The sequence below is a fragment of the Staurois parvus genome, unplaced genomic scaffold (assembly GCF_062004578.1).
Source record: "Staurois parvus isolate SC_StPar_1 unplaced genomic scaffold, SC_StPar_1.0 ptg000053l, whole genome shotgun sequence".
Taxonomy (NCBI): domain Eukaryota; kingdom Metazoa; phylum Chordata; class Amphibia; order Anura; family Ranidae; genus Staurois; species Staurois parvus.
In genome coordinates, this window is record NW_028317849.1 from 4,179,654 (window position 1) to 4,204,532 (window position 24,879).

A 24,879-nucleotide genomic window follows, 5' to 3' on the forward strand; every position below is an offset into this window, starting at 1 on the left:
CTAAAATAATTGCACTTTCATGTTCTGTGTACTGTGAGAGACCAGATATAGTGAACGCAGGGTCCTGGGTTTTGTAACAATTTAAGTCACTTCCTCAGGCTTTATACAATTTTCTAAAGCAGAAACAATCTTTTCATGTTAGTGTTCTATTAGATTGAATTTCTTCTGGATGGGTACATTCATATTTTTCATTTACGCTACCTTTTCTGTTTATTATGCTTAGGTCTAATGGAAAGTCATGTACCCTACGAGCAAAACAGGCTGACATTCTCTCTCTGGGATTATGGTGTCTTTGCAGCGATGCTGTTGGGATCTATATGCATTGGACTGTTCTATGCTCTGTTTCGTGGAGGGCAAAAAACCTCTGATGACTTTTTTACTGGAGGCAGGAGTATGTCAGCTGTACCAGTTGGTTTGTCACTTGCTGCTAGCTTTATGTCTGCAGTGCAAGTGCTTGGAGTTCCAGCTGAAGCCTATCGATATGGTGCCAAGTTCCTGCAGATGTGCCTTGGCCAGACTGTAAACAGCTTAATTACAGCCTACCTTTTTATGCCAGTGTTCTACAGGCTGGGGATTACTAGCACCTATCAAGTAGGTGATCTGCAGTTTCAGTGTTACTTTTGTTATAAAATATTTCATATTTATTGTTTCTAGCCTTTCGTTGTACAAAATTCTTTGCTTTGTTCATTATTTTTCATCTACTAATTTGTTGTCTTTCCCTCCATGACACAGTATAATAATTGTCTCATTATTACACACAGTATTTGGCAATGAGGTTTTCAAGAGGTGTTCAACTTTGTGGCACTATCCAGTTCCTTGTGGGCACTGTAAGTACTCACTTATTGTTTGATCTGTTACCTTGACCTAGTAGATATGATCTCCTAATGTAGTGCTCCTTTCACTCAACAGACGTTATACACTGGAATTGTGATCTATGCTCCTGCACTAATCCTCAACCAAGGTTATTATTTTGCAAGTACTTGAACTTAATACAGAGAGCTAAGGCTGCATAAAGTTTTAACATTCACATTCTGTTTTCTGTTAGTAACCGGACTAGATACTTGGGCATCTCTGATTTCAACTGGAGCAATATGTACCTTGTATACATCATTGGTGAGTTAAAACGCTTTGATCTCAGTTTTTCTGCCTTACGCTGATACAGAAACACATTTTTTTGAACCAGTAACATGTCTTTCAATTAAGACGGAAGTGGTAAATCTTTGGAAGCGGGTATTAAAGTGTAATTGTAAACTGGAATTTCATAATTCTTATTTCCTCACATTTGATGAGTGAGAAATTATTCCTCTCAGTAACAATACATATTAAATTGGTCTGCCAGTGTTTTTTATCTAATTTTGAAAGCTTGCTTATCAATCTAAATTGTAAAAAATAAAACATAGCTGAAAGAAAAAGTAGTCTACGTTTCTCTGCAAATCAAAAAGGACAGAAATGAGTAACAACAAAGCTGCAACACATAATGAAGTATTGTTCCTGAGCTCAATATTTTAGAATATAAAAGACCACTCTCTTACTCAACCACATTCTACTTCTCTTCCCCCTCTTCTGGGGTTACCAAGCCCTTTTGATAATTCCTCAGTCAATCTGCATTTTCCATGATTCTGTCGTACTTATATTCTATTTTGACCAAAACTATTATAGGGAGGCCTGGATGAGAGGGCGGGATGCAATGGATAAGGTAGGTGAGCTAGGTAATCATGGAAATGCCACCAATAGTATAGGTGAGATGTCCTGTTCAAGTATGACCGTGTTTTCATTGGTGCATTTTTTAACCAATCTGAATCTTACCATGTGGGCTGGTTTGTAGTAAAGGCATGGAACCAGGAAGCCTGTGCTGCCGTTCAATTTGGAGAATGTCAGTAAGGTCTTAATTGATAGGATTTAGATCCTCAGAGAAATTTGAGTAATTCTCTATGTATTGTTAGAAAAAAAATGTTTAGGTATAGGATGTTGTTACTGCTAAACCAGGAAAATTGGCTTTGCATCTGTGCATGTAGAGGAGGAAAATAGGATGAAGTTGGCCCTAAACATCTGCTTGACAAAGGGGGTGATTTGAATCTCCAAGTAAATAGTAGCCATGTATGTTCATTTAAATGGGAAGGTTTTTTAATGCCTGGCAATTGATAGTTGGTGACAGTGATATTCATTGCTTGCAGTTTTGGGGTGTTTACATTGAAAGTTGACATCACATCATAGTTTTTGATATCTTGCTTTAGGTTTGGTAAGGACATTTCTGGGTTTGTAATAAACAGTAAATCATCCAGATAGGCCAATAATTTGTGTTACCATTGACTGGAAGAGTAGTCATAAATGTTTGGTTTGCACTAGATTTGACACAGCAAGAGTTCTAAGATAAGGATGCATACTAAAAGGGATATGGGACAGACTTGTCAGATGCCATTTTGTAGGGGAAATAGTCAGAAAGAGCCTTGTTTTCACAAAAAGCTGCCGTTTGATGAGATTAAATTGCCTTAATCCAAAACAGAACAATTTGGTCCATGACCAATATGCTTCCAAAGGCATCAGTAGGTATCAATAAGAGCAGGATCTAGCACAATGAAGCTCCATGAATGATATTCAAAAGTAGAGTGGTATTATCTTTGGCTTCCCTAGTGGGAACAAAGCCAACTTGGTCAAGATCTGTGAGAATGAAAAAGTGCTCCACTCCTGTCCCACCAGTAGAGCTGGGCTTGATGTTCGAGTCGAACATCGGCTGTTCACATGCTAGGCGAACATACGAATGGTAAGGGCGTTCGGCGGGCTAGTTGCCCGCTGCGCCCCACAATGCACTGCTCCCTGACCGTGCATTGTGATTGCCCAAAGCATTGCACCTGACCACAGCTCAGGAGCAATGCTTTGATCAATCACAGCGCAAAATGATATCACAAGGGGGCGGGGTCACCCAGTTGACATCACCAGGTGGCCCTCATCCCTTGGATATTTAAGAACGGTCAGGCGGCGGCCAGCGAGATTGGAGCGTTTTCTTTTTCTTTTTTCGAGTCAACAGTGGTAGTGGGCATCATGATTGATGTTGATCTACTTTGGGGGGCATTTTTTAAATTTTTTTTTAATAAAGGACTTGTCAAAGACTGTCTTCTGTCATTTTTTACACTACACTTTTTTTTTGTGTGAATGAGTAGCGGCACCATGTGCCCCATACTCTTTCACATGGGGCGAGCCAGTATCTGGGGGCTTCTAAATTCCGATAAGCCCCTCGCCCGCAGACCCCCTACAACTATCAGCCATGGTTGTGGGGAAGAGGTCCTTGTCCCCATCAGCATTGGGACAAGGTGCTTTGGGGGGAGCCCCCCTGCCCCAAAGCACCCCCCCAAGTTGAGGGCATGTGAGCTGGTATGGTTCAGGAGGGGGGCTTACTTGTCCCTCCCCCTTTCCTGAACTACCGGGCTGCATGCTTGGATAAGGGTCTGGTAAGGATTTTTGGGTGGAGCATCACTCCATTTTTTTTTGCGTATTGATCACTCACTGTGTTAATTCATAACTGAAGCATAGTCAACCGTGTTCACTATGCTTCAGTTTATGAATGAATAAGAGCCTCTGTCTTTTGTTCATTCATCTGAAGGGCAGCAGAGTCCCTTTATCTGTCTCAAATGGGTCGACTTCAGGAGTCTGTTTATCTCTCCAAAGACCACCCCCCACCCCAACAGCATTGTGAAAAAAATTTTAAAAAAAAATGTTTTATAAAATGTAAAACAAAAATTTAAATAGCAAAAGATCATACTAAAATTTCTTATCAGACTAAAAAGTAATGCCCATTATGTAGAATAATATAGCCACATCCACTGTGTGCCACTGGTCACCTTCTCCCTAGTAGGGGACTTAGTGCATTACTTTGCCCAGGGGCCCATGATACTATTGCGATTTCACTAGGATGAGAAAGTGTTAGGCAGTATCCGCACTTTATTGGACAATCAATATTCTTGTATTATAGTCAGCACATTATCCATTACATATTCTTCTTATCAGGAAGATAATAACATTTCAGTGAATCCAAGGACTCGGCCTCGGTCACTACCGGCTTAAGCATGGATATAAAAATTTTAACTAGAAGAAAATCAAAAGAATTTAAATTGCATTCATAGAGTATTTAGACCCCCTTCACTTTTTTCAATTTTGTTATGTCGCATCCTGATACTACAGTTGTTTAAATTAATTTTTTTCTCATTAATCTACTCTCCGTTCCCCATAATAATAAAGTAAAAACAGAATTTCAGAAATGTTTGCAAATGTATGAAAAAGGAAAAACTGAAATACCACATTGGCATAAGAATTCAGACCCTTTGCAACAACATTTGAAATTTAGCTCATGTGTCTCTCATTCCTCTTGATCGTTGCTGACAGATATAAAAAAAAAAAATTTTAAATAACGTTTTTTCCCTTTTTGTATAAGTGATCACACAATGTCTGTTCTCCGCTGCATAAGGAGCTAGGGGAGGAGAAACAGCAGCACACTGATCTTTCCAGTGAATGGCTGTGCAGGGGGGAGCATGTCAGGACAAATCTGATCATTGGATGAGAGCAGGCTGAGTTACAGCACAGCCAGAAAACTGAGAATGCTGAGTTCTGATGCCTAATATGGTCAGGTTTGAAGAAGAGAGCAGAAGGACTGGCAGGAACACCAAGAATTTCATACAAAGGAACAGGATACTTTTTCATACAAGTACATGGTACAGCAAGCACATACCAGGAATATGAAATGTTGGATTTACATATTCTTTAAAGTAGAAGTAAACTATTTTACACATTTTACCTACAAGTAAGCTTTTAATAAGGTCTGTAGGCACTGTAAATATCTCTTAAATGTGCACCATTTAGGCAGACATTTAATCTAGAAGTGCTGGTGATGTCATCAGCACATGGTGTGCCAACCAATCAGAGAGCCATGGCATGGCCGAAACTTTGTTCGAACATGTGCGGGAGTGATGACATTGTGGCTCGTCCAATCAGATAGTTGCAGCTTGTGAACTCAGAAGGAAGACTGGGTGAAGATGGAAGCCTTGGGGAGCCGTGACAGCGCTTCACTGGAGGCCTTCGTTTTTAGGTAAGTTTTTCATGATGTGCTAGTATGCAATGCACACTTGCACATTATGCTTTTAATTTGCAGGGAGAAGATATTTATTTTTTTTTCGCGGTTTACTACTGCTTTAATGTGGAATTTACAGTATGTTCCTTGCTAAAGAACATTCATTTTTTATCAAGCTGTTATGTGTAAAGTTCCACTTTAACCTCCCTAGCGGTATGATTATTTCAGATTTTTGGTGCTGAAAGCGGTACCATTATTTTGCATGGAAATATGTAGTTTTTTTATTGTAGGCTGTAATTTTTCAGAATAACTCACTGAAATCTGTCCGAACAAGAGTCTATTAAACATCCTGGATATGATAAAATTTGAAACACGAAATCATAAATTATAATTTAATAAATAATCATAAAAAATAATAATATAATAATACATTTAATTCAATAATATAATCAAACTAAAAACACTGAAATTTGAAATATAGCGCTAAGTTCGCACATCGCTGAGCAAAGTCGCAAAATCGTTTTCAGTGTCTGATGACAAATTTCCCCACGCATCATTATCACTCAATTCTGCAAGTGGTTCTGATTTACTATCGCTGTTCTCTAGCTGATCTAAACCCGCTTTTGACCTAAAGGGACGCTTTTTGGACGCCATGGACTTTTCTAAGTTTCCAGGCAGAAAGAACAGTCAAAATGCAGGCAGGGCACAGGACAAAGCACTAGGGACAAAATGTATGAGAAATGGTTTGAAACAGCAATGTTTTACTATGTCAAATTTGTTTCGAAAAAAATTAAATTTATTAAAATTTTCAAATTTCCCGCCGGTTCCGGTGCCCCTACGTCCCGACGTCACAGGGACCGGAACACAGAAGCCGGATGCCGGCTTTGGCCGGAGGAGATGGCCGGGGACGCTGCAGGGGACGCATCGTGGGAGCGAAGGACAAGGTAAGCTCTGCACGGAATCCCTATGCAGCGCCGCATGGTAAGCCCGAGTGTAGCTCAGGGTTACCGCTTTTGGTACTGAAACTTTACCCCGAGCTACACTCGGGAATACCGCTAGGGAGGTTAAAGGAACTCTAGTTGATATAGAGTGTGATGAGGCTGAGGCATTATGGGTGAAACTGCATACGAGTGTGCATACTTCAAAGTTAATTACTGGAGTTTGTTATAGGCCACCCAGTATTAATGAGTAGTTGGAGACTCCTTGCAGAGATGGAAAGGGCTGCAAGGGCTGGAACAGTAATGATAATGGGGGATTTTAACTACCATGATATTGACTGGGGTAAAGGCACTGATGGAACAGTTAATGGACAATTATTTATAAATCTATCACAAGACAATTTTATGGTACAATTCATAGAGGCCCCAAATAGAAAAAAATTCCCTGCTGGACCTGGTAATCTCAAACCATGCTGAGCTTATTACTAATGTTCATATAAAAGAACATCTGGGTAGCAGTGACCATAAAATGTTTTCATTTAATGTAAGCTGTAAACAACAGACACATACTGATAAGATAAAAACACTTACCTTTAAGAGAGCAAATTTTCCAAAGATGAGAGCTGCTCTCCAAGACTTAGACTGGAAGGGAATATTGGCACCGAAGAACACAGAATAGAAATGGGAATTTTTCAAAACAACTGTATGTGAACACACTGCAAAATATATTTCCATGGGCAATATGTTTAAAAGGCTAAAAGAAAACCTATGTGGCTCACAACCATAGTTTACAAAAAGCAAAAAGTAATAGGAAAAGGGATTTTAAAATATATAAAAATGAAGGAACACTATCATCATTTAAATGTTACAAGGAATATAACAGCATATGTAAAAAGGAAATAAAGGCTGAAAAAACTGAAAACGAACAACAGATTGCAAAGGATAGCAGAACCAACTTCAAAAAATTCTTCAAATATATTAATAGTAAAAAGGTCCGTTCCAAGCACGTAGCCCTTTGCAAAATAATCTTGAGTAGGTGACTTGGGACAAAGAGAAGGCAAATCTAATAAATACCTTCTTCAGCCCTGGGTGTACAGAGGAGCATGGGGGAGCTCTTGTCCATAATGGGATAGATATTGACATACCCCCAAATGAACCGTTATGGCTCAAAATTGATAAGGTCCAGAAATATTTAAATAGAATAAAGGTGAACAAAGCACCTGGGCCGGATGGCGTACACCCACGAATCCTAAAAGAAATGACCTCTGTGATTTCAAATCCATTTTTTTCTAATTTTTAGGGACTCTTTAATGGCTGGCATAGTACCACTGGATTGGTGTAAGGCCAATGTGGTGCCTTTTTTAAAAAGGGATTAACCTCCTTGGCGGTATGATTCTTTCCGATTTTTGGTGCTGAAAGCGGCACCATTTTTTTGAATGGAAATATGTAGTTTTTTATTGTAGGCTGTAATTTTTAGGAATAACTCACTGAAATCTGTACGAACAAGAGTCTATTAAACATTCCGGATATGATAAAATTTGAAACACGAAATCATAAATTATAATTTAATAAATAATCATAAAAATAATAATATAATAATAATAAATTTAATTAAATAATATAATCAAACCAAAAACACTGAAATTTGAAATACAGAGGCAAATTCGCACATCGCTGAGCAAAGTCGCAAAATCGTTTTCAGTGTCTGATGACGAATTTCCCCACGAATCATTATCACTCAATTCTGCAAGTTGTTCTGATTTACTATCGCTGTTCTAAAACCGCTTTTGACGTAAAGGACGCTTTTTGAACGCCATGGACTTTTCTAAGTTTCTAGGCAGAAAGAACATTCAAAATGCAGGCAGGGCACAGGACAAAGCAGTAGGGACAAAATATATGTGAAATGCATTGAAACAGCAATGACAGCAAAAATGACATTTTTTAAAAATTTCAAATTTCCCGCCGGTTCCGGGCGCCCGTACGTCCCGACGTCACAGGGACCGGAACACAGAAGCCGGATGCCAGCATTGGCCGGAGGAGATGGCCGAGGATGCTGCAGGGGACACATCGTGGGAGCGAAGGACAAGGTAAGTGCTGCAGGGACCCCCAGAGCAACGCCGCATGGTAAGCCCGAGTGTAGCTCGGGGTTACTGCTTTTGGTATAGAAATTTTACCCCGAGCTACACTCGGGAATACTGCTAAGGAGGTTAAGTAATGTATGAAGTAACTACAGATGAAGATACTTAAGAATTTAATAAAAGACCACAAAGATAAGTTTTTGCTAGGAAAAAAAAACATTTTAAGCAATAGGCAGTATAAATTCATTAAAGCCTGAAGTTGTCAAACAAATCTGATTTGATTTATGAGGAGGTAAGCAAAAATTTAGACAAAGGATTGGCTGTGGACATTGTATACTTGGATTTTGCAAAAGTGCTTGCAACAGTTCCCCACACATGGCTAATGTGTAAGGTAAAGTCTACAGGCTTGGAAAAATCAGTTTGTAAATGGATAGAAAACTGACTAAAAGATCATATTCAGAGAGTAGTGGTTAATGATTCATACTCTGAATGGTCTAGGGTTATAATGGTATACCACAAGGTTTAGTGTTGGGACCCTTACTTTTTTATATATTCAGAAATTATATAGGGTCTGGGATTACAAGTACCATTTCATTCTTTGCAGATGACACCAAGCTGTGCAGTGGAATAACATCCTTACAGGATGTCTCCAACTTACAAGCAAACCTCAATGCTCTGTTTAATTGAGCAACTGTGTGGCAAATGAGGTTTAAGATTGATAAATTGGATACCAATATTTATAAATAACGTTAATCCAAAGAATAATCGATTGCCTCTTGGGGGAATCAGAAAGGAATTTTTTTTTCTGCTGGAGCAAATTGCATCATGCTTTGCTGGGTTTTTTTGCCTTCTTCTGGACTAACTGTGGGTATAGGATTGTGTATTTGTATGATTGTACAGTATTATAAAACTGACCTGTCAGTAGTAGTCAACAACGAGGGAGGGAACGAGCTCTACAACAAGGAACAATAACAAGACTTTTAAAAGGAACGGGTGGAGATATCACACCTATAGAAAGAGAACGTTACGTGAGGGTATATTGTAAAGCAAAAAGTGTACAGGGATAGAATAAAATTTTCCAACTCAAGCAAAAATATATTCAGAGTTGTAATAGTCACACTACAATGTGTCTGGTTATATATAGGTAAACAGTATGATGTAGATCCAAAAGGGAGCCTTATTTTCACAATAGATGCCGTTTGGATCCCTGGACTACATTTTCCCATCTAAAGAAAAGCTGTAATCAAGCAACAGAGTTGTGTTTATTGATCTTCCAGAAACAGAAAGACTGGGACAGAAGCCAGGTAACAAATTTCTGGAGAAGAGGAAAAAAAATATTGGATTCTTGATCAGAACCTTGATTGTAAAATGCAGATACAGGGATCCAGTAACAAGGTTATGAGTTCTGCATAGAAATGGTATGAGCACAATGAAGACTGCCAATTCTGTCTAGTTTAAGAAGGCAGAGAGATGTCATGTTCACATCTATAAAGTGCTCCTGAAAGAGGTCTGCTGAAGAATAGTATAGCTGTGGTTAGTGAGCTTGAACTTGTGCCTGTACTGTACAGTAAGTTCATGATCAGCTAATTAGATATTTGTTGAACTTTAGATGATATCCCATACAACATGTTTAGTGTATTACACCTTTGCCATTTTTTTTATGTTCCCCATAGGGTGGTATGAAAGCTGTGATCTGGACAGATGTGTTCCAGGTTCTGGTTATGATTTCAGGATTCTTTGCAATAGCTATACGTGGTGCCTTGCTAGTGGGTGGAGCTACTGAAGTATTGGATATTGCAAGAAACTACTCCAGGATTAATTTTGGGGAGTAAGTATACATTGCAAGCAGGAATGAAATTAAATAAATAGTGCTGAATCAGGTAGCTGTGTTGAGAAAAATAAATATCAAATATAGAATGAAAATTCACTAAAATTAACATCCAAAGTTGATGTTTCTTAATAACATGTTGCTACATTGATAAAAGTCTGACTATTTTATATGATACACGCATTGGTTCACGCTGTGCTTCACAAACATATTCTAAAGCAGCTCTAAAAGTCATGCTTTCACACATCTTGATTTTCTTCACTAGAGCCAAGGTAGGACTGGGAATGAATAAAACACCATCATTACAAAAAATTCCTATCATTCATCTTCCTTTAACACATGATCACAACATAACTCCCAGGTTTGTTTGTTCTGCATTGGCATAACCTTTCAGACTCAAAGAAACTTTTCTGTGACATGCTTTACTTCTTAAAGGGGCCATCTACACAAAATTTGCGGAAATAAGTAGCTGGATTTCTGTTAATGTTTCGTGGTAATGAATGAGTACAATTTTTGCAGTAAAGTCCCTTGGCTTCCAGATACTTAAATCTTTCCTAGAGCAGAGACCATCAAAGTCTCTTTGGTTGCTGCTTACTTTGTGTTCCCTCTGTCAGCCGTGGCCAAGGACTGCATGTGTCTTAATGCGCTATGCATACGGTCATATAACATCTAAGAGCGAAGGCTGTGGCTCCGTTCCAGTTGAGATCTGAACAGTCCACCCACTAATAAAATGTAGTTGTACCAGGAGGCAAACACACCCTGATATCTCTTATGACCAGGGTTGAAAAATATTAGATACCTTCTGCTTTGAACAATTGCCAGAAATTAAGGCACAAAAAGTAAAAATCAAGTCACAACTAATTAAGTCGAATTCTAACAGTAGAATACATTAACTCTCTATTTCAGCTTTGACCCAGATCCTCGAAGGCGCTACACTTTCTGGACCTTTGTATGTGGTAGCACATTCCTATGGCTGTCAATGTATGGAGTTCATCAAGCACAAGTACAGCGCTACATATCGTGTAAAACAGAAAGTCAAGCAAAACTGTGAGTTTGGATTTACTTACTTAACTATTTCTTTGACTTAGTTTTACCTTGATTACTGTGTTTATAATTTTAATACCATAGCACAACCCTTTATGCTGGTCCATGCACACTGAACCTTCCCACCCCATTTTGTATTGTATGTATGTATTAGGATTTTGTATTGCTCTTTAAAGGGTTAGTTCACCTTTACCAAAAACTGCCTATGTAGGTAAGAGGTGTCTATAGATAAAAACAAACTGGGCAGCTCTGACTAAAGTTAAATAATGTCCTTGCTATGGGTGGAGGCCATTTACATACTCCCAGAACACTGCTAGGATGCTGCTAAGTGAGGCCTAGTCATTGCTGCTCACCTCCACCATCACAGGAGTGAGCTCTCAGACGCTGAGCTCAGAGGTACTGTATCAGGGGAGAGAGCACAATGTGAAGGGGTCTGTATCAGAGAAAAAGCTCACTCTTGTGATGGTGGGGGTGAGAAGCAATGAGCCTCACTTATCAAGGTCCTAGCAGCATCCTGGGAGTATTCCAGTCAGGCTTCATGAGGTACGTAAATGGCCTTCACCTATAGCAAAAGCATTATTCAACTTTAATCAGAGACACATAGTTAGTCTGGCTGAAAAAAGACAAAGTCCATCCAGTTCAACCATTTAAAAAAAAAAAAGTTATAAACCTATACCCACAGTTGATCTAGAGGAAGACAAAACACAGACGTCCCTTACCTGCATAGACAGTTCTTTGGTGAAGGTGAACTATCCCTTTAATTGAAAGACACAAACTTCAGAGGCTATTGGGTTATAATACCACCTAAAGACTTTGGATCTGGCAAGCAAAAAAAAAAAAAAGTGACCAGCCAGGTATAACCCCTCCTTCTACCAGCTTGCTTCAGGTTTCCTTTTTTTTACTGCTAGTGTCCTAGGGGGAAGGATATCTTTTCACTACTAAGAAAAGTTTAAAGTGATTGTAAATATGCACAAAGCATATCGCTCTATACCAGTGGTCTCCAAACTGCAGCCCTAGGGCCAGATGCGACCCTTTGTTTGCTTTTATCTGGCCCCTGGGGCACTATTTCATCCACTGATACCAGCAATGGGGCAAAATTCCCCCCTCTGAAACCAATGAAGGGGCACAATTTCTCCCAATTACACCAACTATGGGGCCAAATTACACTAATGATGGGGCACAATTCCTCCCAATGACACAAACAATGGGGCACTTTTCCTTACACTGATATCAAAGATGGGGCAGTTTTTTTCCCACTGGCGTTGGGACCATTTTTAATTCCAATGGCCCCAGTCTGTCCCCCCTAAAAACTGCAGAACAGTAAACTGGCCCTTTGTTTAGAAAGTTTGGAGACCCCTGCTCTATACTGTGTACTTGTCTCATTTAAGAGTATTTCTGTGTGCTGCTTCCTTCCTCTGCTATCAGCATGAATCACTTCTGACAAGTTTTCCTGACACCAAGAGTAAAAAGGTGACAGGGGAGGGATCTCCAGCAGATTGACAGCCAACTGAGCTCTGTGGAGGGGGTATGTCCTTTCCTCCAATCAGCTCTCAAAGCTTCCCTCACTGAGCTCAGCAGAGTGTAATTTCAGCTCTCCGTCCCCTATTCTCTGAACTCTCAGACAAGCTTTATAAATTCATCACTTTGAACTGATGTAGAGAAGAGAAGACTGCAGATAGACAGGTACGACTTATGTAGGAGGATTTTTATTCCTCAATCAAGACTTCTCTACACACAGCTTGAGCTGGTTCCTTATGCAACTATCCAAATCAGTGTACCCTCAGCAATAGATTTGAAGGCTATACCCACCCTGGCTAGAGTGGAAGGTTTCCGAACATGCCTGGAAGGACATTGTTCCATCTATCTGTCTAGCTCCAGTTTGTCTGCAGGAAATCTACTTCCATTGCCTGGATGTAGTTTGTTCTGTGTGTGCCTACCTCACAGCCACTGTCAAGTCTTCACAACTTGATGCCAAAGAGCCTAACTGATTCTTAAAGCAGACCTTCAGTTCGATCTGACCTATCACAGAATCCTACCCACCCTCCCTTTTACACACTTAGCAAATTTTATTTTTGTTTAGCAAGTACCTTTTTGAGCAGGTATCTTGCTCCCTTTTCTTTATTTCTTGCCGTAAGCTAGGGCAATGTTTACTTGGCTCCGCCGACCTGCAGCCTCCTGGGATGCACATCTCCTGCATCCAAGATTTCCTCTGCTTTTAGTGAACAGTGAAAAGTTGGGAGGTTTTGAGAACTGGAGTGCTTACCCAGAGCAACAAATTGCCAAATTTGACAATATGGTGTCTGCATATTTCCACATTTGTTACTTATTACACATTTAGTGCCATGGCACCATATGTGAGATCATGTTCTAACATACCCCCCTCCCCTCCTTTGCTGCTTTTTTTATTGGCTATCATCCCTTTGCAATCCTCTCCTGGACATACTGCTTCCTGTCATAGCCATCACTCTCTTCTCCTTCACTTACTGCCTGCTGTCATACCCTCCACACTCCATTTTTGCACATACTGCCCATTCTCATACCCTCACACTCCTCCCCTGCACATACTGCCCACTCACATTCCTTTCACACTCCTCCCCTGCACATACTGCCCACTCACATTCCTTTCACACTCCACTCCTGCACATACTGCCCACTGTCATACCCTCCAAACCCCTCTCCTGCACATACTGCCCACTGTTAAACCTTCCACATCCCTTTCCTGTACATACTGCCCACTGTCAAACCCTCCACACTCCTCTCCTGCACATATTGCCCACTGTCATACCCTTCACACTCCTCTCCTTCACATACTGCCTACTCTTGTACTCTCCCACTACTCCCCTACACATACTGCCCACTCTCATACCCTTCACACTCCTCTCCTGCACATACTGCCCACTATCATACCCTTCACATCCCTCTCCTGCACATACTCCACGTCATACCCTCTACACTCCTCTCCTATACATACATCCCACTGTCAAACCCTTCTCATACTCCTCTTCTGCACATAGTGCTTACTTTCATACCCTCCACACCCCTCTCCTGCACATACTGCCCACTGGCATACCGTTTGCACTCCTCTCCTGCACACACTGGCCACTCTCATTCTTTCACACTTCTCCCCTGCACATATTGCCCACTCCATACCCTTTACACACTTCTCCTGCACATAATGCTCACTGCCATACCCTTCACACCCCTCTCTCCTGCACATACTCCCTGTCATACCTTCCACACCCCTCCCCTGCACATACTGTCTACTCTCATACCCTTGCACTCCTCCCCTGCACATACTGCCCACTCTCATTCTTTTCACACTCCACTCCTGTGCATACTACCCGCTTTCATACCGTTCAGATTCCACTCCTGCACATACTGCCCACTGACAAACCCTCCACACCCTCTTCTGCACATACTGCCCACTATTACTCTCAATATGCAGCGCTTCTATAGTGAATTATATACAAAAAAAATCTTATATATCTATAAATACACAATTCCGTATAAAGTACTATGCAGCCCACAAAGTGCAATATAAAGTGATTCTTCAAAAAATGTACAGTTCATCGCTTATCTTCTTCCATATGTTCAAGTAAAAGTGCTTCATGCAAAAATGGTGTAAATGTAATCTTATTACTTCAATAAAATCTCCAGTGTTTTCACTTCACCACTATGTACCACCACCATTGTGGAAAAACTCACCAGACAACCATGACCTTCTCACCTAAGAGTTGGTCTAGATGTGCTTTATTATTAGTTCAGCAATCGTATGTACCATTTCCAGGAATCCACCTCATTCAAGGTATCATCATGGAATTAGAAAGGAAATAGACTCCAATAGTGTAAAACCTTTTTATTAAAATCACTCAATACATTCACAAAAAAAATCTGCTATTGCACTCACAATTAGTGTTGCATTCTGCCCTGCACCTGGGTAAACTCTCCTAATCTCACAACGGGTCAGCTCCACTATGGGGCATTCCTCACTGCAGGTGTATCTCACCACTTCTGGCATCCCCGTTGGGTAGTGATGACATCACTTCCGGTAGCTCCGCCTTGATGTACATTTCATTATAATTACCTCTTCAGGACGTTCTCAGCTTGCTATCCTTAAATACTGGCATTTAACCATTTACATGCTATTAATTCTTATTACAAATCAATTTTCTCTTCTTTATTTAGTAAAAGGTCGCCAATGCGTTTCCTATTATCAGATGTGAACTACATTTCTTAAATATTTTTACTTTTTGTTAACTTCTCAGTGATATGATTACTTTCAATGTATGGTACCTTGGGTTAGATCATTAGATTTCCTTCACTAATCAATTTCAAATTGGTGACGTTCTGCTCTATATTGATGTTACAACAACCATATTATAAGCTCCTAACACTGTAATTAAAATAAAATTAGAATAAAATATAAAACTCATTTAAAACTGGCAACTTAATAACTAGAGGCTAAAACTTGGCAATGAAGCAAAATGAAAATGGCCTGTGTAACCCAGGCTTTGGAGTTACTCTTCCACACAACAGGTAGAGAACCCTTGGCTATGTTTTTGAGGGCTCTTGAGTTCTCTGAATGGTAAACTAAGAGAGGCTTTGGTTTCATATCACTGGAAGCATTGCTACCAAACAACAGAGTAAGTCTGTCCTTTGCTGCTTTGAAGCCTGGCATTGCCTTTTCCTCTTTACTGATGTAACTTCGTGATCTTGGCATTGTTCTTTACAATTGTTCCAGTAGCTGAATGATTCATGTTATAAGAACAAGCAATGTCTACCATCCTTTCACCTTGGTCCAATTTCTCAATTATTTTCATTTTTGTTTTCATGGTTATTGCTTTGCCCTTCCTAGCAGTCCCCTCCAAATCACCACTGCTTTTCCTCTTGCTTCCGGACATCCTGGGCTCTGTACACTATCGTACTGTACAGTAAGCACACAGCAACGCAGCTGTGGCAATGTCCGTCAGACACGTCAGCTACTTCTGGTGCTTTGTTCAGATCTATGAATGTTCATAATGCGAGGTCCATTAGTATCTGTGAAAGTTCGCAACTCGAATGCTCGTAAGTCGGGGACTTACTGTATATGGTTTAACATTCACATCCCCATTGAAAGTGCAATTTTTAGATCTTACCATATTCTGGAGAGTAGTAAGATCTACCCCAAAACAAGAAACTGATAGGAATAGTTTCCTGCCACCCTACGTGGATAGGAAACATTCCTAAAGGTCAGATAATAAGAATGAAAAGGAACTGACCTAGAGGAAGAGTTTGAGGAGCATAGCAATAACCTAATAGAAAAATTTGTTAAGAGATGCTATAAAAAGGAAACCTTGGTAAAAGTGAAGGTGGAAGTAAGAAGAATGGATAGAGATCAGATGCTGCAGGGTAAAAAAGAACCCAAAACAATAGTAATCCCATGGAATATGCAATTATGACAGAATTTATGGGGATTATAAAAAGATAGAGAGGATCATCAAAACCCATGAGCCCATTTTGATAAAAGATAACTACTGGGCAAATGATTACCCTGTCACACCAAATTTGTTTACAGAAAAAGCAAAGGCACTAAGAAATATGATAGTAAAATGTGGTAAACCCTCCCACTAGAGGGAGTAATTTTGTGAATATAAAAGGGTTTTATAGGTGTCAAAAGCGCATAGCACGCAGGACAAATAAGCACAAAGATAGGAAAAGGACCCACTTTCAATGTAATAAAAGTTTTTGAAATTAAGTCATTAATATCATGCAAAAGCACGCATGCCACCTATGTACTGGAGTGCCCATGTCGCCGCCAGTATGTAGGGAGAACAACAAGAGAGTTGAGATGAAGAATTGGGGAACATATATATAACATTAGAAAAGGATATATCCAACATGGGAAAGATGCTAGCTTGTTAAACTTTTATGTCATTGATAAAATAGAAGGTCAGCGGAGGGGACAAAATAAAAAATGAAAACTTCACAGAATGAAACAAAATGGATATATACGTTGGATACACTAACACCAGAAGGCCTCAACATTGATTTTATGAATAAGAATGAATAGCATCAGTGGCCTAACTAGGATCTTCAGGGCCCTGATGCAAGAAACCATGAAGGGCCTCCTTGACCCCCCCGGCCGGGCCCTTCCCTCCGAACCCAGTGACAGAATGTCAAGGCTCGGTCGCAAGTGCGACCTTTGTGACCCTAGTAGTTCAGCCACTGGTGACAGTAGTTTTTTTTTTTAAATATAATTTTTTGCAATTCTTTTAGGAGCCCCATTGGGGGCCTTAGGTGACGTACCAGGAGTCTAAAATGGAAGGAAATAAAGAAAAGTAAAGAAAGGACAGAAAAAAGAAAAGAGAAAAGAGAGGAAAAAAAAGAGGGAAGGAAGGAAAGAAGAAAGGAAGGGAAGGAAGAAGTCCCTCTTACATTACATAACTCACTGGGAAGCAGGAGGAAAGGGACGGTGGAGATTTCAGTCACAGTGAACCAGCAGACTCCTTTCCTCTTCTTCCTGGGCTTCAAACCTCTTGCCCACATCGACGGGGCAGGCACAGGAGCAGAGGGAGGGGTGGGAGAAGGAGAAGCAGAAGCAGCTCTCTCTCCTCTCCCATCTGTCAGGAGGGGGGAACTGTGAGCTCTAACTCTCAGCTCAGATGCAGCTGAAAGAAGCTAGATAGGAAGAGCGACAGGGAATGCCCCTTACACACTCCTCTCCTGCACATAGTGCCCACTGTCATACCCTCCATACCCCTCTCCTGCTCATGCTGTCTGCTATCATACCCTCCACACTCCTCTCCTGCACATACTGGCTACTTTCATACCCTCCACACTCTTCTGCACATACTGCCGACCATGATAATTCCACGCTTTTCTTCAGCACATACTGTTCATTGTCATACCCACCACACTCTTCTGCACATACTGCCGACCATAATAATTCCACGCTTTTCTCCTGCACATGCTGCTCACTGTCATTCCCTCCACACTCTTCTGCACAAACTGCCGACCATAATAATTCCACGCTTTTCTCCAGCAGATACTGTTCATTGTAATACCCTCCACACTCTTGTTTTGCACCTATTACCCTCTCTCATACCCTGTGCACTTCTCTCTTGCACAGTTCTTTAATAATGTTTGTAAACCTTACTCTTTCTGGAGCAAGCAAACTTTGCTAGTATGTATTAAAATCACATCCAAGTACTGGTAAACTGGAATATATTACATTTTTGTTAGGATTAGACACTGTGAGGGATTTTCATTGAAACATGGAATTTATTTACAAAGTCCATATACAATATGCACAGAAGCAAAACAGAAAACAAAACAAATAAAGCAAAACAAACCCTTGCCTCCATGAGCTACTTACATACAGGGTCCCTGGCTAACAAAACTTTTGCCTAAAGCTAAGTTTACACTTGTGGCAGGCCTTGCGATTTGCAGGGCACAAGTGCACACTCTCAGATGTGTATGACCCTAGAAAGATAGCTCTTGCTGTAAACACCATCTGTGGAACATGGGGCTGAATTGCAGTTGGAGTAGGTACACCCTTTGGGTATTGTGAACTGTCCTTCAGTAGGACATGTACACACATAACAATGGACTGTTTGATTCTCTTTGCAGGAATAGGATAAGTTTCTTCTCAATTTCCTCATGAAGTATCTTTTATCTTCTGAGTGATCAAATCACTTCACACATCTTGCGACTGTATATCACTGGGAGCCTGCTTTATATCACAGAACATAAGTAGAATCATGTTATTATCATTCTCTATGCTTGCTCTGTGTATCCAATCACAAAAGAACCAACCAGACGTATATAATCAGTATAAAAATGGTTAAAAACCTCTAACCCCCTCCTTATCGTTTTTTGGTTGACTGGATGCCTGAGAGTTTCTTTTCTTACAGAGCGATCCTGGTAAATCAAGTGGGCCTTTACGTCATTGTGTCAAGTGCGGTCACCTGTGGAATCGTAATGTTTGCATTTTACGTAAACTGTGACCCTCTGCTGGCTGGCTATGTCTCTGCTCCTGACCAGGTAGTTATATAGTCATCTATTTGTCTTGTTGAAGGCACTGTTTCTAGCTGCAAAAAAAAAGCTCTACTTCAACACCCAACATGTTTTACTGTTAGGAATAATTAAATAATTGATTTGGTGGGTTAAATTGATATTGGCATATATTTTTCAATCAGTAACATACATATACAGTATGTACTGTATATAGTGAGTGTAAATAGACAGCATTCAGAAACATCCTACAACTTTACTATTAGTATAACTACATAAATACAGTATACTGTATACCAGGGATATTGAATTAAAATTCAAGGAGGTCCGATCACTAAAATCTTCTTCTGGCTGAGGTCCAAAAATAAATGTCCCCATTAGTGTTCCCTCTTACACCAGGTTTCTACTCCAGAGTAATTTATTACATTGGTTGCCAGCATCAGACTTCCTCAATAAATCAGTTGCCACCGTCAGAGTACCCCTCTATATCAGGCATCCCCATCGGAGCACCCCCTTAAGTAATGTGTTCCCATCAGGGTGCCCCCATACATCAGGCATTTCCATCAGAGTGCTCCCTTACATTGGGCATTCCAATAGAGTACCCCTTACATCAGGTATTCCCATCAGAGTGCCTCCTCGCATCAGGTTTCTGCATCAGAAGGCCCCATTATATAAGGTTCGCCCATCACAGTGACACCTTACATAGGGTGTGCCCATCAGTGTGCCCCCTTACATTAGGTGTCGCCATCAGAGTGCAACTTTACATCATGTATCCCCATCACATCAGGTATGCCCATCAGAATGCTCCTTTATATCAGTTGTCCCCATCAGAGTGCCCCTTTACAACAGGTATCCCCATCACAGTACCACCTTACATCAGATATTGCCGTCAGAGTGCCCCCTTGCTCTTAAAGTACCCCTTTTCATCATATTTCCCCATCAGTGCCCTTTTCCATCACAATTGCCCAGCAGAGTGCCCCTTAACATAACGTGTCCATCAGAGTGCCCCCTTAACATAAAAAATGCCCATCAGAGTGCCTATTAACATACAATGTGCCCATCAGAGCCTTTAACATAAAATAAGCGGCATGCTGATGGTACATTTTATGTTAAGGGGCACTCTGATGGTCACATTTATATTAATGGGCACTCTGATGGGCACATTTATATTAAGAGGAACTCATTTGAGCACATTTTATGTTGTGCCCATCAGAGTGCCCTTTAACATTAAATATGCCCATCAGAGTGCCCCTTAATATAAATGTGCCCATCAGAGTGCTCCTTAATATAAATGTGCCCATCAGAATGCCCCTGAAAGAACACATCCTATCTTGAGAGCTGACAGGAGCGGGAGGCAGGAGGTTGCCGGGTTCCTCGCTGAAGGGGGCGGAGCGCAAGCTTGTGGACAGACAGGGAACAGCAGCCAAGAAAGACAGTGAACTGCAAGGGGCAGGGCGCACGAGCGAGTCATCAGTTGGTGGGACAACCGCCCTGCTTAGTGGCAGATTTGTCATTCTAGTCTGGCCAGCTAGCGGTCTGGGCAGGAGCACTGCTCGGGCCATTCTCTGACCGTGGTCTGCCATTTAGTGACCACTGCTGTATACCAAAGGGTTCCTTTTGCATTCATGCATAAGAATAAAGTGTGTATATTCATAAGAATAAAGTATGTATATTCATAATAATTTTGCTAACTAGGAAGAATAGTAGAGTAATTGTACAAGCATCATATTTTTTACCTGAGGGTTAACTTTTCATAGATTCCAATAATAGCAAAGGCTTTTCCAACACAGTTCTGAGATTTCCAGGGATTGAAATTAAGAAAAAGGAACTTTCTTATTTCTTTGAAAACATTTTGGGGTTGCTTAATATATGTGTTAGTCTTAAAGGGAAAGCATATTGTAAATTACAGCTCTGACCCTGCAGCCACCACTCCTTTCGGGCAACACAGTCTCAGTCACTGTTGCATATATAAGCAGTAGATATGAGCAGTGTACTCCAAATTCAGAGAAGGTACAGCCATGTTGGTCATTATTACTAACTAAGCCAAACTGACACAGATCCACCCACCCACTGTCATTTCAAGTATGCTATCAACCCCTAATACACGTGAGAAGCAGGGCACAGCGCGGTGCTCCAGTAGCAGAGAACACACAGAGGGCGAGTGCAATAAACTGTATATATTGTAGAACATTCCAACAGGCTACAACTAGGCCCTGGTGGGTAAGCACCACTGTTCTGAGCCACTTACAGAGACTAGTAGAAGCAATTCTGTAGTCAAAATGAAGCCAACAACTTCTGCAATGAGGAGTGGGAATGCGCCCTGGCCAGTCCAACCCAACTGGGAAGCTTCTTGGGTAGAGGTAGCATAGTCCATGCACTTGCCCTACTCCTCTGGAACCTCTCCCTATCCTCAAGTGATGTCCCTGACAGACAGGGAAGCTGTTTACTACACAAGGATAATTTTTTTCCTTTAAAATAACAAACATGTCATACTTACCTGCTCTGTGCAATGGTTTTGCACAGAGCAGCTCCAATCCTCCTCTTCTCGGGTCCCTCGATGGCGCTTGTGGCCCCTCCCCCTTGCTGAGTGCCCCCAGCACAAGTTGCATGCTATGGGGCACTTATGCATGCTCGCTCTCGAGCCAGCTCTGCGTGTCTATGGGACACACAGAGTGTGGCACAGTCCCCCCACCACTCCCTCCTCACTGGCTGAGATTGACAGCAGTGGGAGTTAATGGCTCCTGCTGCTGTGTCTCAGCCAATGAGGAGAGAGAGACCCAGGGGAGCCGAGGCTTCCGTGCTCAGGTACTGTAAGTATTGAGGGGGGCGGAAGCTGCACACTGAAGGTGTTTAACCATCATGGATAGAATGAATGAAGGTAAAAACCTACACCCTTTACAATGTCTTTAAATAAGCTCTATCCCCCACCCAAGATGGGCAAGTAAGTCAGGAGAAGCACCAGCGTCCAATCTGACAGCTGTTCTCCTGGAGACCGTAGGAAGTCAAAAAGAAAAGTGTTTTGTTGCTATCCCAGGTTGGCAAAGGTGCTCCTCCATAGATCCTGTGCATTGAGTGAGCGTTGTCACCCTAGGACAGGAAGTGTGTGATCCAATAGTGAAAATGAAAGGGAGCATGAAAAAGAAACCCAATATAGCCATCACATCTAATGACTGTTGAGCTAAAGTTTATAACATTTTTGTTAAAAACATTTTAAGTGCATTTTTATTTTTTTCATGAAGTTCCCTCTGTGAGTTATTTTGTTACAAAATAAAACTAATCCCCTGTATGTTTTCCTTCACAGTACATCCCATTCATGGTGCTGGAAATATTTGAGCATTATCCTGGAATTCCTGGTCTTTTTCTTGCTTGTGCATACAGTGGAACACTCAGGTAAGATCAAGGGTAAACTGACAACTCAAGGGGCCCCCGGGCAATTAGAGATAATGGGGCCCCCTGTGTCTCCGCCTACACTGAAACCAAAGCCACACCCACCAACACCCTACTTACATATTGCAGCTCAGCTGCATAGAAAGGGCAATAGAAATAATTAAAAAAATAATAAAACAATTTTGTGGGGTCCCCCCTCCATTCATACCAAGCCCTTCAGGTCTGGTATGGATTTTGAGGGGAACTCCTACACAAAAATTTAAAAAAAATGTCATGGGGTCCCCCCTAAGATCCATATCAGACCCTTATCCAAGCATGCAGCCAGGCAGGTCAAGAAAGGGGGGGTACAAGTGAGCACTCCCCCATCCTGAACCATACCAGGCCACATGCCCTCAACATGGAGTGGTGCTTCAAGAGGGGTTTCCCCTCCCCAAAGCACCTTGTCCCCATGTTGATGGTGACAAGGGCCTCTTCCCCACAACCCTGGCCTGTGGTTGTGGGGTTCTGCAGGTAGGGGGCCCCCAGATCCCACCCCCCCATGTGAATGAGTATGGGGTACATGGTACTGCTACCCATTCATAACAAAAAAAGTGTAGCATGCCCCGGTGGATGATGCTACAAGGAGCGGGGTCACACATGTGATATCTCCTGGTGGCCCCGCTCCTTACATATTTAAGAGCTGTAAAGCCAGCGGAGCAGTCAGACATCGGGAGTGGAGCCTTTTTTTTTTTGAGTAGCGGCGGTGGTGGGCATCATGATTGACGTTGGATCTACTTAAGGGGACATTCTTTTATTTTTCCTATTTTTAATAAGGGTCTTGTCATACATAGTTACATAGTTAGTCTGGCTGAAAAAAGACAAAAGTCCATCCATTTCAACCGTTAAAAAAAAAAAAAAATTTTATAATCCTATACCCACAGTTGATTCAGAGGAAGGCAAAAAAAACCCAGCAAATGATGATCCAATTTTCTGCAGGGAAAAAAATTCCTTCCTGATCACCCGAAAGGCAATCGGATATTCCCTGGATCAACTATAAATGTTAGTATCCAGTTATATTCTGTGTATCAAAGAAATAAACCAGGCCTTTTTTAAAGAAATCCACTGAGCTGGCCAGAACCAACTCTTGAGGGAGTCTATTCCACATTTTCACAGCTCTCACTGTGAAGAAACCTTTCCGTGTTTAGAGATTACATTTCTTTTCCTCCAGACATAAAGTGTGCGCCCTTGTCCTCTGTGGTGACCTCAGGGTGAATAGCTCTACACCAAGTTCACTATATGAACCACTGAAGTATTTATACATGTTGATCATATCCCCCTTTAATCTCCTCTTCTCATGAAAGAATAAATTCAGTTCCTCTAATCTTTCCTCATAGCTGAGCTCCTCCATGCCTCTTATCAGTTTGGTTGCCCTTCTCTGTACTTTCTCCAGTTCCCCAATGTTCTTTTTGTGAATTGGTGTCCAAAACTGAACTGCATATTCCAGATGTCAAAGACTGTCTCCTGTCTTTTCCCTTTCCTGACCTGCTGAGCTGCATGCTCGGATAGGGGTCTGGTATGGATTTTGGGGGGACCCCCCCCACTCCATATTTTTTTTTTTTATTTTGGCATGGGGATTCCCCTCAAAATCCATACCAGGCCCGAAGGGCTTGGTGGCTATTGTATCTCAAATCATAAACTCTAAAGTTTATATTGTGGCCTAACCAAGCTGCTTACATATTATCCAGCCACTGAACAATATTTGTGGCTTTTGTCTCTCAAATAATTCATTCTAGTTTCTATTTCACGATAAAAGCTGACTCATCTATCCCTCTCTTTTTGTGGCCTAACCAGGTTGCTTACATACTGTACACTCTAATTGCTATTTCAAGATCAAACCTGCCTTGTATCTCCATCTTATCTTGTAACCTAACTAAGCTGCCATATACTGTACAACAACTGAACAATATTTGTGACTATTGTTTCTCACATAATACATTCTAATTATTATTGCATTATAAAACCTACATCTTTCTAAATGCTACCTATTCAAGTGCTTGCGTGCTCTCCTGACACTTCCATTGCTGTAAATATATTAGCTTCAGTGGTCACCACCACCAGTAGAAAAAAAGCACCCAGAAGGGTTACATGACCCTTGGAAGCTTTAAGCATTTTTTGGGTATTTTTTGTAACAAAAATAGGCTGTACAGTAACCCCTGTATAGTAAGCATCACAATATAAACAATCTGACCATACATGCTGCAATCAGCCTCTTTACAGAACCACTGGTGTCCATGAAAAATATTATGGACAAAAATAAATTGTATTTATTATTTATTATTACATTTTAATATTTGCATAGGATTAGGTATTGCCCCTGGTAACTCACCTCCTATAGGTCACTTTAGAAAAGGAGCTCTGAATTGTGGGATCTATTCATAACCAAGAAATGGAGACTGTTCATGGGACTCTGATGGCAGTGACAGGAGATTATTTGTTACAGGGAAAGATCTGGTACCTTATGGTGTGTGGCTTTTTTATGGTTGTTCCTTCACAATTACATATTTGTATTATTCC

At 41.0% G+C, this 24,879-nt stretch overlaps 1 protein-coding gene across 2 annotated transcripts in view; it reads left to right on the forward strand.

The window, feature by feature from the left end:
* Nucleotides 1-227: 227 nt before the first annotated feature.
* The window catches only part of SLC5A5 (solute carrier family 5 member 5), a 63,192-nt gene continuing 38,540 nt past the window's right edge, over nt 228-24,879 (forward strand). For both annotated transcript variants that reach the window (XM_089667660.1, XM_089667661.1), the window contains exons 1-8: nt 228-591; nt 762-827; nt 910-961; nt 1,046-1,113; nt 9,749-9,903; nt 10,810-10,950; nt 18,840-18,969; nt 22,241-22,329. In XM_089667660.1, coding sequence (XP_089523786.1) covers nt 229-591; nt 762-827; nt 910-961; nt 1,046-1,113; nt 9,749-9,903; nt 10,810-10,950; nt 18,840-18,969; nt 22,241-22,329 — 1,064 coding nt within the window. In that variant the 5' untranslated portion in view covers nt 228. The remainder of the gene's footprint in view (nt 592-761; nt 828-909; nt 962-1,045; nt 1,114-9,748; nt 9,904-10,809; nt 10,951-18,839; nt 18,970-22,240; nt 22,330-24,879) is intronic.